This window comes from Salmo salar, chromosome 11 (assembly GCF_965601325.2).
Source record: "Salmo salar chromosome 11, fSalSal1, whole genome shotgun sequence".
Lineage (NCBI taxonomy): Eukaryota > Metazoa > Chordata > Actinopteri > Salmoniformes > Salmonidae > Salmo > Salmo salar.
Window position 1 is genome coordinate 14,778,943 of NC_138301.1, and position 14,041 is coordinate 14,792,983.

The window sequence follows — 14,041 nt, forward strand, 5'->3', positions numbered from 1 at the left end:
GTTTAGCCAGATACAGTGCATTCGGAAAGTATTCAGATCCCTTGACTTTAAATGTGATATTTCAGTTTTTTATTTTCTATACATTTGCAGAAAATTCTAAAAACCTGTTTTTGTTTTGTCATTATGGGGTATTATGTTTAGATTGATGGGGGGGGGGGCTATTTAATCCATTTTAGAATAAGGCTGTAACATAACAAAATCTGGGAAAAGTCCAGGGGCCTGAATACTTTCCAAATGTACTGTACCTGTTGTTCATATGTAGAACTCATATTTTGTTTTTTTATATTGTTTCATGTTTTGTAAATGTATTTCCATCTCTACTTATATTTCAGGAAGTTGAGCGTGAAATATCCTTTCGGACAGAATGTGGCCTGTACTACTCGTACTATAAACAGATGTTGAGAGCTCCCTCCATACAGCAAGGTATGGTACGATGACCGTTACTCCCTGCACGCCACAGTAGATATAGGCTAGCCCCCCCCCCCCCCCCCCCCCTACTCCCATATACCCCTCAGATTATTCTACTGGTCATCTCAGGGGAAAGAACACAGAGGCCACTGAGAATCATAACCTTTTATGGTCACAAGTGCTCGTTCAGAACTCAATGCCCTGGAAATGAGCCCATTCACTTTTCGAACATTTCCTTTGCTCTGAAACTGGACAGTCATCTTTTTCGCCCTCATCAAATTAATTCCCCCTGTTTTAATTATACGGTGTTTGCTGAAATAGAGGTCCTTAAATAGCGAGACAGAGGGCTTTGGCATACCCCTCGGTCCACATGTCTGTCTGGTCGGGTCCCTTCATCATTATGCAATGGGAGAGGTATTTGACCAATGGCTTGTTATGTAACCACGGTAACAACGCTAGTTAAAAAGGGAGACGATGGAAGAAAAAAAATGGCATTGTAAGTGACCTTAGTCATACTTCAATCTTTTAACAGGACCTCTCAGGATGGGGTGCTGTTGTATTTATGCATGGGCGTAGCTCAGTCATTTTGACCTGGCTCTAATCACAGCCATACTCAAAGTTGTGATGACATTGCCAGGGCTGGAGTGAAACCTCAGATCTTTATTGCTATTTTCCAGGTACTGTTTGCTGAAACCAAACGTAATTCAATAACGCTCTTGCCCAGCAGACTGGAAACACGATCGCACTTTGTTTACATGACTCCATCTGCCCGAGTTAGAGTGATCTTATCCCGGCATTATGACTCAGCAGAGTTTTATGTAAGATCCCAAATGTGGCATTAGTATCTCAGACCCTATAACTCCGGAGAAGTTAGAGCCCATTTGTTTTTGAATGAGTTGCTGTATTAGACTACATACTGAAAGTGGACCAGTCACAGAAAGTTTAAAGTAACTCTCCAGTGAAAATCTCTCTTTTTAAAAGTTACAGACCTTTTAAAAAAATGTTTGTTATTTCCTCGTGAAGGATGATGACATCCTTCTGAGGAGGATGAGCTGGCCAATCAGTAGTCTGCTTGCATTCATAGTTTGAATGACTGGTTTACACCTACACCATAGAGTAGTGAGGAGGAGGAGCTCCGCTGGCCGTTCGTGTCCCAAGTCATTTAGCCATTCATTGTAGCCATTGGCACTCTGTAGAGTTGCGATTTTCCTCTAGTTTTCTTGTGTCAATTATCTTGTGACATTCCTGGATTCCTCATTATACTAATAAAGTCAGATTTAATCAACAAATACGATAGTCATTTTAGGAAAGGTGAAGGGTACAAGACTGTATACATATATGGCTCTGTTGGCAAAATCACTACATATCCCATCGAGCCAAGCGGGGAGAGGTTGCCCATTGTCACCCTACGCCAATGATGCCAGTGGATCTCAAAACTGAACTTGGATCCGTGCTAAGTAGCGATGATATCCTTCGCCGCCATTGTTTTCCAACACAACAGGTAGCTCAAACCCAACAGGTAGCTCAAACCAGTCATGACTATTCAACAAGACAATAAATCAGTTTCAAGTTTCTTTCCAGCGAATTTCTTAGGTACATGATTGTACGTATAACTAGCAAAGAAGTTTTGAAGTTGAGGGTGCAGTATTTGGCAATGAGGACAGAAACTAGTAGCGTACTTCAGCTAGTTTAGCCGGGGAAATCCGGGGAAAACGAGCCCGGGACAGGATATACTGTAGCCGGGCGCGCATGTACACTAGGCTAATTCAGGGCACAGATTGTAGTTTTTATGCCCTGATATCAGGAGCTGGCGGCCAAAAGGACCGCAGAGCAACTCTGAGACTGAAACGAATACATCAGATGACAAATATTTAAGGAGAGCGAATCGATATACAATCCCGAAATCAGCTGTCACTGTCAACAGTGAAACAACGCTTCAGATGATGTTTGATTGAACCTGAATCCAGAAAATGAATGGTGAAGTCACTTCCGGACACGTTAAAGTCCTCCTCCTCACCACTTGTTCTGTTGTTGGTGTACACCTATACCATTCCAACATCATTCATAGAAATCTGGAAACACTGGACAGTTACTTTAAGAAAGCGCCTTATTTCTGTCTGTATGTGATCAGGTCTTTCAGAGCTCATCAGTGATAATGCCACTGAATCCAAGAGAACCATCAACCTCCTGCGACGCATGAACATCTATCAGGAAGTGTTCCTAGGTGTTCTCTATAGGATTCTACCCATACAGGTAACACAGAGACCACGTCTACTAACAAGGCATTTCAAATAATAATGGAGATGATTGATGTGTGTGTGTGTGTTATTTCAGGCCTACCTGGAGCCAGTGTATTTCTATATCTACACCGTGTTTTCTCTCCAAGCGGTGTATGTTATAGCCCTATTCATCACCAGCTGGCTGCTCAGTGGTTCCTGGCTAGCAGGGGCTCTCACTGGAGTCTGGTACATCCTCAACAGGTATACATCTCACCATGCACACCCAACTAATGATTCATTGAAAGGCTAGACGTGTTAGCCTGGTCCCAGATCTGTTGGTGCTTTTGCCTACTCCGTTGTCATTCTCAGGCTAAACATGACTCAAGTCCATAAGGAGTTGGCAAGAGAGCAGATACAGTCTGGCTCACAGTTTCTACAATTATAGCTACTGGACAAACTTGATGTCCTACAGCAAGCTGTCACAAGGCCAATCCTAAAATGCCCACTTCGACCTAAGATCTGAATGGACAATTAAATGGTGGTGGTCTGTGATTGTGTTCCAGAGTGGACACAACGCGGGTGGAGTTCACCGTCTCTCTCAGGGAGAACTGGTCCCTGCCCTTCTTCGCTCTCCACATAGCTGCCATCACTTGCTACCTGAGGCCTCACCTCAAACCCATCCAGCAGGTAGACACTCACCTAGCAGAGGACACCATCATCTCCTCTGTTCTCTACACACACACACACACACACACACACACACACACACACACACACACACATACAATTACACCAGAATAGGAGAATGAAGAGAAAATCTGTGGAAATAGACTGACTCACTATCAAATGAAGTATCTTATAAGTTGTTTTGAGGTCAAGTGGTTGGATATAATGTGATCTGTGTTGTCCGTCCACTCCTTTCCTGTGAGCAGAAGGTGGTGTTGTGGCTGATGTTCCTGGCCACGTTGTGTTTCTGCCTCACCTGGCAGTTTAATCAGTTCATCCTGCTGGTTCAGGCTCTCATCATCTTCACCCTGGATTGTCTGGACCTCATCTCCACAGAACAGGTCTGTGACATCATTCCTCTCTCAGCATGCACATCACCATCACAGCATTGCATTCGTGTATATATAGCCCTTACACACATATATATATATATATATATATATATATTATGTGTGTATGTGTGTGTGTGTGTGTGTGTGTGTGTGTGTGTGTGTGTGTGTTGTATTATTTTGTTCCTGAGCCGAGATTCAATCCCTTTCCCAACATTGCAGAGTTAAAAAGTTTTTTAAAAGAAATATATACAAGGAGTTCTGGTACCGAATCAATGTGCAGGGGTACAAGGTAATTGAGGTAATATGTACATGTGGATTGGGGTAAAAGTGACTAGGCAATCAGGATAGATAAAAAACAGAGTAACAGCAGTGTGTGTGGCGTCAGTGTGTGTTGGAGTGTCAGTGTAACGTGTGGGTAGAGTCCATTGAGTGTGCATAGAGCCAGTGCAAGAGATTCAGTGCCCCAAAAAAAGGGTGACAATGCAAATAGTCAGGGTGGCCATTTGATGAACTGTTATGTGTTATGGCTTGGGGGTAGAAGCTGTTCAGGAGCTTTTTGGTCCCAGACTTGGTGCTCCGGTACCGCTTGCCGTGCGGTAGTTAGAGAGAACAGTCTATGACTTGGGTGCCTGGAGTCTTCGACAATTCTTAGGGCCTTCCGCTGACACTGCCTGGTACACAGGTCCTGGATGGCTGGCAGCTCGGTCGAGATCCTGTCATGGTGCAGCTGTAGAACCTTTTGAGGATCTGAGGGCCCATGCCAAATCTTTGAGGCTATGGCTAGGGTTGAGGCAGGGTATGGATTTTGTAGCTCAGTTGGTAGAACAGGGTGCTCGTAATGCCAGGGTAGTGAGTTCTATTCCTGGGACCACCCATACGTAAAATGTATGCACACAGGACTGTTAGTCGCTTTGGATAAAGTCGTCTGCTAAATAGCATATGTTATTACCGATTCCTCTCTCCAGGTGACCTGCCTGTACCTAGTCCAGGTAAGCAGCCTGCTGTCCGTGTGGCTGCTGCAGTTCTGTAACTCCATGATCCTGGGCTCTCTGGCTCTCAGCTTCATTGTGGCCGCTCTCTTTGTCAAGCACTTCCAGGTGAGACCAAACACATACCATATGTTCCTCTTAAAACCCCAGGGATTTGACTGGTTTATTTTAGTGTTGATATACAGTAAGTGCAATATCAGTGGTCATGATACACTGATATACTGTTTGTATTTTTGAAAGCTCTTTGTCTTTTTGCCTTGTGTTCCATGGAGAGAGGGCTGAAGACCGGAGGTCTCGCAGCGCGGCTGGGAAAGCTGCTCCTTCACACCGTCCTCGTCCTTGCACTAACGTTCACTATTCATTATTTAGCCAAGGTGAGCCCTGAGACTTGTACTACATCCTCCTCCTCCCCCCCTCCTCCTGTCACCAGGAATGAATAACAAGTCATCTATGTGTGTTATGAGCTGTGGAGAAGCCAGGAGAAAGGCACACAGAAGTCAGGAGGACGTCGTGAAAACATTTACAGTACCAGTCAAAAGTTTGGAGACACCTACTCATTCCAGGGTTTTTCTTTTCTTTTTACTATTTTCTACATTGTAGAATAATAGTGAAGACATCAAAACTATGACATAAACATATGGAATCATGTAGTAACAAAAAAGTTTGAAACAAATCAAAATCTATTTTAGATTTTAGATTCTTCAAAGTAGCCACACTTTGGGCTACCGAGTGGCGCAGCGGTCTAAGGTACTGTATCTCAGTGCAAGAGGTGCCACTACAGTTCCTGGTTCGAATCCAGGCTGTATCACATCCTGCAGTGATTGGGAGTCCCATAGGGCGGCGCATAGTTGGCCCAGCATCGTCCGGTTTTGGCCGTGGTAGGCCGTCATTGTAGATATGAATTTGTTCTTAACCGACTTGCCTAGTTAAATAAAGGTTAAATAAATAAATAAATGTGTACACTTGGCATTCTCTCAACCAGCTTCACCTGGAATGCTTTTCCAACAGTCTTGAAGGAGTTCCCGCATATGCTGAGCACTTGTTGGCTGATTTTCCTTCACTCTGCGGTCCAACTCATTCCAAACCATCTCAATTGAGTTGAGGTCAGGTGATTGTGGAGGCCAGGTCATCTGATGCAGCACTCCATCACTCTCAATTAGCCCTTACACAGCCTGGATTCATAAATTCAAAAAGCAATTCGACCATGAAGGCCTGATTCACGGTAACTTTAATGAACTTATCCTCTGTAGCAGAGATAACACTGGGTCTTCCTTTCCTGTGGCGGTCCTCATGAGAGCCAGTTTCATCATAGCGCTTGACTGTTTTTGCAACTACACTTGAAGAGGCGTTCTTGAAATTGTCTGCATAGACTGACCTTCATATCTTAAAGTAATGATGGACTGTCGTTTCTCTTTGCTTATTTGAGCTGTTCTTGCCATAATATGGACTTGGTCTTTTACCAAATAGGGCTATCATCTGTATTCCACCCCACCTTGTCACAATACAACTGATTGACTCAAACGCATTAAGAAGGAAGGAAATTGATTTGTTATTTTACAGTTTTTGATGTCTTCACTATTATTCTACAATGTACTTAATAGTACAAATAAAGAAAAACCCTTGAATGAGGAGGTGTCCAAACTTTTGACCGGTACTGTATTTCCAGCTGTTTCAAAATATAGCATATAACTGAAATTTACATGGGAATAACTATGCGTCTGTAATGTACTTGATGTTAACTTGCCTCTAAGGAATGTTGTTTTTAAAGGTCTGGCTGTTTCATGTTGACTCAGACATGCATAACCTGACCTTATCTCTTTTCCTTGTGTATCTTCATGTTTGTACAGCAAGCATTGCAGCTCCGATCTGATGAACACATCTTTAAATTCATAAAGTCCAAATTTGGCTTGGGCCCTACGAGGTAGTATACACTGAGTTCCTTCATCGTGTTTTAATTATTCACTAACTGACACTTACTCAGTGTAGAATCCTGATAAAACCCCTTTCATTGATCGCATATTAAATGTAATTTATACACACAGAGGAAATGTGCTGTAGTATTTCAGATTAAGTATACAGCAAACTGAAGGAAACAACTGCTATGTCAATACTCAAAGCCAGTGTTACAAGAGCCTGCCAACATCTCTCTCTCTCTTTCTCTCTCTCTCTGTGTCTCTCTCTCTCTCTCTCTCTCTCTCTCTCTCTCTCTCTCTCTCTGTGTGTCTTTCTCTCTCTCTGTGTGTGTCTCTCTCTCTCTCTCTGTGTGTCTTTCTCTCTCTCTGTGTGTGTCTTTCTCTCTCTCTGTGTGTGTCTTTCTTTCTTTCTCTCTGTGTCTCTCTCTCTCTCTGTGTCTCTCTCTCTCTCTGTGTCTCTCTCTCTCTCTGTGTCTCTCTCTCTCTCTGTGTCTCTCTCTCTCTGTGTCTCTCTCTCTCTGTGTGTCTCTCTCTCTCTGTGTCTCTCTCTCTCTGTGTGTCTCTCTCTCTCTCTGTGTCTCTCTCTCTCTGTGTGTCTCTCTCTCTCTCTGTGTCTCTCTCTCTCTCTGTGTCTCTCTCTCTCTCTGTGTCTCTCTTTCTCTCTCTCTCTCCCTGTCTGGTCTTGTCTGGTCTGGTCTGGTCTTGTCTTGTCTTTCTCTCTCAGAGATTTTGATGCCAGTCTGTACCTATGTGAGGAAGCCTTTGGGCTGCTTCCCTTGGACACGTTTGACCGCTTGGCTGGCACTCTGCTGGCATACCCTTACCTCGTCACCCTGATTGTGCTCCTGGTGATGCTGGCGCTGGTAACACTGGCCAACCTCTGGTAAGTTGGATATCCTCCTGTGGCTGTGGACTGAGAAGGACGTTCGGACACAGCCCACATATGCTTGAGTCATGCCCCGGACATAACGGGTCCCTGGCTTCCGAACGCCATCAGCCTTAATCCCATGTGCATATTACAACGCTGATCCACATTTTTATTGTGTTGTCACTTATTTTCTTCATTCTGTTTCCTTAAATTCCTTCACCATCTGTCATGCCGAGGCCTGTCTTATCCGGCTTCAAAACACTGAGATGGAGTAGAGTTCAAGAGGTTGCTTGTTGGTAGCCCACACATCTATCACGTCATTATTCTTTTGAATTAGTGATTCATTAATTCTTCTTTTAATAATTAGTAAAGAGGATCTCCTTTTTGTGTTTGTATATGCTTTATTTAGACAGTTTAGCTACCGACGGGGAGGTAGATGAAGAGGAGACACCGTAGGAGGGTTGAACACCACACAGGTGTTGAACCCCCATCTCTAGGGTCGTAGTACAGTATGTACTTAGAGCCCACTTTACTACTCGACCACAGTCTTTGCGCATGTTATAATGATTTAGCCACTCATATGCCACTGCTGTCAGTTAGTTCCGTAATTCTCCAGCTGTGTGGAGACCTAATAGAATGTATTGAGGTAGTGGGTGGCGGGCAGCATCACAACAATCCTCTGAGTCCTCTCCCTAAGGCCCTGTGAGTATCTGAGCATGTCACGTCTCACTGTGTGGTTCTGTTCCTGTTTGATGAGAGAGAGAGAGAGAGAGAGAGAGAGAGAGAGAGAATCCTCCTCCTATCCTTTTGTCCTGTTCTCATTCCAGTTATCAGAACCCAGTCTGGACCCCCAGGCACTCAACCCTCGCACAAGCTAATCATTACAGGCTCATTTCAGATACACCAGTTAACCTTTTGGAGGAGAGCGAAAGACAAACGGAATAATCTGCCTAATGTCTCCAGCCCTCGCCTTTATGTATTATGCATCAATGTTATTCTCAGTGATTCTTCAGCGGTCGGGCGGCCGCCGAAAGGCCGATGCGAGGCGCGGCCGATCTGTATGCGGGCAGATGTCGCCTACAATCTGTTACACACCGTCTTCTTCGGCCTCCTGGCGCTCGGCACCATGAGGTGAGCTCCGCTGCTTGTTCAAGATGATATCTCTCCCGACAGGTCTGGAATTATGCTGAATATACAACATCTACTTCCTTTATCTCTCTCTCCTTCTTCTTCTCTCTGTTTAATCTGCCCATCTGTCCTCTGTCTGAGTGGTCCTCCCCAGGTCTTTCGTGTTTTTTTTCTCTCTCCACTCTTGTTCTCTCCAAACTGCTCTTTCCTTATCTGTCAAATGTTTTGATTACACACCGTTTCCAATTTGTCATGTTTATTTTGCTGCCCCATAATATGAGGAGAACGCTGCTGATAATATCCTTATAATGCAAAGTACATTTTTGCACAGTTAAGAAAAAAAGTTGAAATAAGCTTGTTCTGATCTTTTAAAGACACTGTTCTTCTCTCTCCAGAATGAAATATCTGTGGACTGGCCATATGTGTGCCTTTGCTGCCTATGGCGTGTGTGGCAAGGAGCTGTGGTCCCTCTGCCTTAACATGATTCACTGTAACACTAAAACAAAGGTAAAGGCAACAGCTCCGATCCCTAAGGTTTCTTTTAACAGAAGAATGAGCACAGTACCGGTTAGCAGCTTCTGCATTCCACCATGAGATGGTCCCAGTCCTACACTGAGCCAGTAGGAACATGTTGGAATGGTTGCTTGCTTATACTGTGCTGAACAGTTACAACCTTATCCAGTAGGTGGCAGTATGGTAACAACCAACGACCACCAACATGCCTGTACAGAGAAACGAAATATCACAACAGATTGTAATGTTCACCCTGGTAATTTTCTCTCTCGTTTTGCAGCTGAGGCTGATCAGGTACACGCTTCCACTTGTCATTCTGTGTTTTCTATATTACAAGGTGAGACATTTGCCTTGCTATTTCATCACAATTTGCAGTACAATATTTTCTCACCCACAGAAATTGCAGTATCTGTGAACTGAAATGGAGTTAAAAATGGAAGCGGCAACTGGCCGGTGACTAGTGTGTTAAGGACTTTGGCTCTCTCTATCAACTGCACAGAGACATTGGCAGTCATCGGGATGTGTGAATGGATGCGTTTGGTTTATATGGAAGTGATTATTGTGAGCTGATGTGTTTCTGTGGAGTTTGGTTATTTCGAGTATTTTTCTCCATGCTGTTTCTCTGTAGTTCTGGCCCAAACTGATGACGGAATTATCAGAACTGAGAGAATTCTACGACCCTGACACCGTTGAGCTGATGACCTGGATTAGGTAAAAACCCGATGTATTTCTGCTTGAATGTGCGCACATACGCAGACGTACATGCACACGTGCGTAGATGTCAAACGACCGCAAATCAGGTTAGCTTTGTTCCACAGATCAAGTTCCGCCATCGTTGCCTGTGACTGCATGTGTTTATGTGAAATGTAGATTTGGTGAGCTGTGGCGCATGAATAAGTAATGGAGGTCTGGAGAGGACCCAGCTGTTGGCAGCGGTTCAGCCCGTGGCCCCGGGCCCCTGTGGAAGGGTTTTTATCAAGCCAATCAGTCCTGATGTGATCAAGAGATGGAGGTGAATTTGGCGTGGCTCCTTGGCTCTGAGAGAGACTGACTTGGGAGGACAGACCTTTAAAAAGACTGTGTGAAATAACACAGTCTCTCTGCCTCCAGAGAAAATCCAATTTGCTCGGAGGATTAGCGTGTCGAGTTACCTTCACTGGTGCTAGCGCATTAAGCCTCTTGCCTTGCGCTAATTACATTTAACATGAAAGAGTTAAGCAGTGATCGTGTTTCATGAGACTTGGGCATAGCAAAGCTGATCTTGTTTGTAGATTATCACAAATTCAGAGGGAATGTGAAGAGAAAAAAAAACCAAAAAACGGGGAAAATATATTTCTGTCTCATTCACAGTATTTACATGAAGTACTTATTGGTTTGTTATGGTAATCTTGCCGAATGTACTTGAACATACCGTGTATCCATGGGCGCTTTTTAAATAGTTACATTGTAATAAATCTGAGGAGTTCAGGAGATTTAATCAAGAGACATTAAGGAGAGAAGAAGAAGCAACACAAACGTACAGCTCCAGAATACTGATGTACTCCTGCTAAAACATCAATACATTCGTGGGCATCACGGTTTGTCAAGCAGCTCTTCTGGCAGCCTGGACTTCCTTGATGAAACTGGTTTGCCGACCGTTTCTTTTTCAGTTAAAGCTGAGTCTGTAATCGTGAGTCCCTCCAGCTTCCTCTTGCTAAATGCACATTCAGAAGTCAGTGGTAGGTAGCTCGCCATTGTGTGTGAATACGCTTGATAAGTTCTCTCTCTTGACTTTGCTGGCTCCACGCTTGATGGTGCCCTTTAAGTTGTGCTGGTGCCTTGTCATTACGGTCTTGGGCAGCGTTGTGAGGCACCGTCATCACAGACACCCTTATCATTTAGAGCATTGGCTGCCATGCAATTAATTTCCCCTCTTTTGTTCGGTGGTTAATATTGTCACGCCATCCTTTGATTCTGGAAAGCTGAGTTATTTCAGAATGTTGCCTTGTTTTTGAATAATGAAGACAAATGACGCTTTTGTTTTCCCAGGGAAACTTCTGTAGCTGTAAGAGCGGCTGTAATTTCGGTTCACTACTGGAACAAAGAGGACGTTTTCAGGCTGTAAACTGTGGATTTCTTCATGTTTTTTCAGACTCTCATATCCTCCACTTTCATCTCCTTGCTAATTGTCGTTCTGTCAGCTTGACTTTTCTCTTCCTTATAATTTGTCAAAATTAGAAGTTTTCCCCTTATTATACATAGTCTCCAGAGTATGTCAGTAGCAGTAAGTAAAACTCTGTCTATCTTCGTATGAACCACAGTTATTCCCCTCCTCAGGATATTATCGATAGAAAGCTTGTAACTTCGCCCACTGTGAAATTGCTTATAATGAAATTTTTGCCAACCATCCCTCTCTCAAACGATCAGTCAGTCAATCAATCAATCATCACCCTCCACTCAGTCTCCGAACTCTGTGGCAATTGAATTGGCCATTATAGTGGCTGGTTGGTGTAACAGCCGATATCTGTGGTGATCCATCTCTTCTAGCTGGGAGCAGAGCAGTCAGATAGGATGAGCGGAGCTGTAGGATCTTAGGACGGACGTGACAGGCCCATCTCTGTTTCTATCTCCATCTCTGCCGTACCTGAGCTCCCTACAAATCCCAGCCGTTAGCACCTCAGTGCTGTTAGCATCCCCCTCCCGTACCTGCCTCTCTTGGACTCGTGCTGTGTAGACGTTACTAGGCTATCCTCCTCCTCCAGTCTCTGATAGGTGGAAAGTTTCAGTGTCTACCAATCTGTTCTCTTTCTCTCTCTGCCGGCAGCACTACCACTTTAAAGTGTGCATCAACAGGTGTACAATGCTGTTAATTTACTGCATGACATAGTCCCACCTCTGCATGTAGCAGAAGTAACGCACAGGCACATTCATGCATACCAATTTCACTCTTAATCACCATCCGTGTCCTCCCCACTATTAACATCATTAATACGTTTTTGTAATGTCACCGGGGCGGCAGGCATTTAGATACCAGAATATACATTTGAAATAGAAATCAGCTGAGGTCTGAGGAATCCCACTTGAATATGCAGTAATTAAACGCACACTCCCCCGGAGAGGAGGAAGTGACCCGGAAGAGCATGTCAGAGGTCAGCCCCATCACCTCATCACACAGCCCAGGGTGGCTGGCGATTAGCCCCGCAAGCTGCTGATGCTCCTAGCGGGGGCGTCCCATCTCTCCCCCCACAGCCCAGAGGGAGTCAGCGGTCTCAACCTATTCCCCTCTTTTTCTGTAATGGGGATTTGAACGGCAAATCAACATGAGGAATGGAAGAAATAATAGCTGCTGTGAAAGAGGCTCTGCTATGATCTCTTACCGAGTTACAGAGTGATTTGATTTCCTTTTCTAATATAGATAATACAATGGCTCCTCCGCCAGGGAATGAAACTGAAATAATTTAATTCGGGGAATTAAACTGAAATAATTCAATTCTACCTGTGTGTGTGTGTGTTTGAGCAAACAACCTTTTTCTTATGCTCTTTTGTGCTGTTCTCGACTGCCTACTTGATTTGTGAAATACCTGAACAGCAGCTCGACAGGTGGTTCTCAACCAACTATGCACACACTGTGCTGCTTGTTTCTGCCTGAAATTACATGATTTCTCAGTTGTTACCAACAATTACCACCAATATAATTATTACTGTAAATTGGTGCCGTGAGTGGAAACGTGCGCTCTCTCTCCACACGAGTGTATCCATGTAATCAGACTTGCCGGAGAGTGTACACAGCTCAGATTGTAAACGTAACGATTGTTCTGTTCTCAGTGGCTTGTGTTAGATGAACAAAAAATGCCCCCCGGGTTGTGTAGCTGGTTAGAGGGGGGCTCTCAGGCGTGTGCAGTCCCTGTGTCGATGAGCGGAGATCAGTGTTATGAGAAGGCCAAGGTTGGGCTGTGGTAACAACAAGGCTCTACTTCGAGTCAGGCTCTTTGGGCTGTTCTAATGTCAAACATTCCACACCGGGCTGAGTCCTTCCTGTGAGTCCTCCCTCGCCACCTCTCTAGAAACGTCTTGACAAAGATTCCTTTGCGAAAGAAAGATGAACATGCTTTATTTGTCCGAGGTCAATGATATGTTCCGAGCAGCCTTAGAATCTCTCCTTGAAGTTGTTCCTCCGCAAAACTTTTAGCTGGCGTGTACAGTATTTGTTCTTTAATTAAAAGAATCTATATTGGCGTCATTGTAGCTGTGAAGAAGAAAGGAAAGGTTTTTCACATCTGGTTATTGTAAAAGGACTTGATGGCACTGAGTAAAGAATACCTGCAGTGTCCAAGTACGGACATCAATATGGTACTAGCCTGCTACTGAGTCACGAGAAACCAACCGCCAATCCCATTTTGATAAATACACAAATGCAGCGGCTCTACAGCATGTTAACATCTTCTACCCAGGTTTGAGAAGCGGCTGTAGCATGCCGACGGTGGATCTTCTGTGGCGGATCATGCTCGCACGCGGCATGGCCCTCTGTGTAGCGTACAGCAGTATAAACGCCGATATCTTCTTCCTTGTCTTCCAGCTCAAAGACCCCCAAGAAGGCGGTGTTTGCTGGCAGCATGCAGCTGCTGGCTGGGATCAAACTGTGCACAGGGAGAGTCCTGACTAACCACCCACACTATGAAGACCGAGCTCTGAGAGAGAGGACCAGACAGGTAAAACAAACCCTTTCATCCTTATCCTACTTCTATACTTAAAAAAGTGTATGTCTGCACAAGACCTGACCTGAGAGGAGAGTAATACAGAGAAAACGGTTCACCTGTAAATATGTGATGACCAGGGTTGGGGGTCAATTCCATTTTAAAGCCAGTCCAACCAGGGAATTAAACTGTCCACGTGGAAAAGAAAAGGGCCGTGTTCAAATCGTCTCCACAATTGTAACGGAACTCAAAGGCATGACCCTCACTCGGGT

General features: G+C 44.4%; 1 protein-coding gene across 4 annotated transcripts in view; it reads left to right on the forward strand.

The window, feature by feature from the left end:
• LOC106562039 (protein C-mannosyl-transferase DPY19L3) overlaps positions 1-14,041 on the forward strand; it is a 40,375-nt gene that overhangs the window by 19,848 nt on the left and 6,486 nt on the right. For all 4 annotated transcript variants that reach the window (XM_014126567.3, XM_014126565.3, XM_014126566.3 and 1 more), the window contains 14 exons: positions 333-423; positions 2,540-2,661; positions 2,743-2,888; positions 3,191-3,314; positions 3,560-3,694; positions 4,651-4,782; positions 4,947-5,048; positions 6,522-6,595; positions 7,312-7,470; positions 8,458-8,586; positions 8,979-9,090; positions 9,377-9,433; positions 9,725-9,807; positions 13,652-13,784. In XM_014126567.3, coding sequence (XP_013982042.2) covers positions 333-423; positions 2,540-2,661; positions 2,743-2,888; positions 3,191-3,314; positions 3,560-3,694; positions 4,651-4,782; positions 4,947-5,048; positions 6,522-6,595; positions 7,312-7,470; positions 8,458-8,586; positions 8,979-9,090; positions 9,377-9,433; positions 9,725-9,807; positions 13,652-13,784 — 1,599 coding nt within the window. The remainder of the gene's footprint in view (positions 1-332; positions 424-2,539; positions 2,662-2,742; positions 2,889-3,190; positions 3,315-3,559; positions 3,695-4,650; positions 4,783-4,946; positions 5,049-6,521; positions 6,596-7,311; positions 7,471-8,457; positions 8,587-8,978; positions 9,091-9,376; positions 9,434-9,724; positions 9,808-13,651; positions 13,785-14,041) is intronic.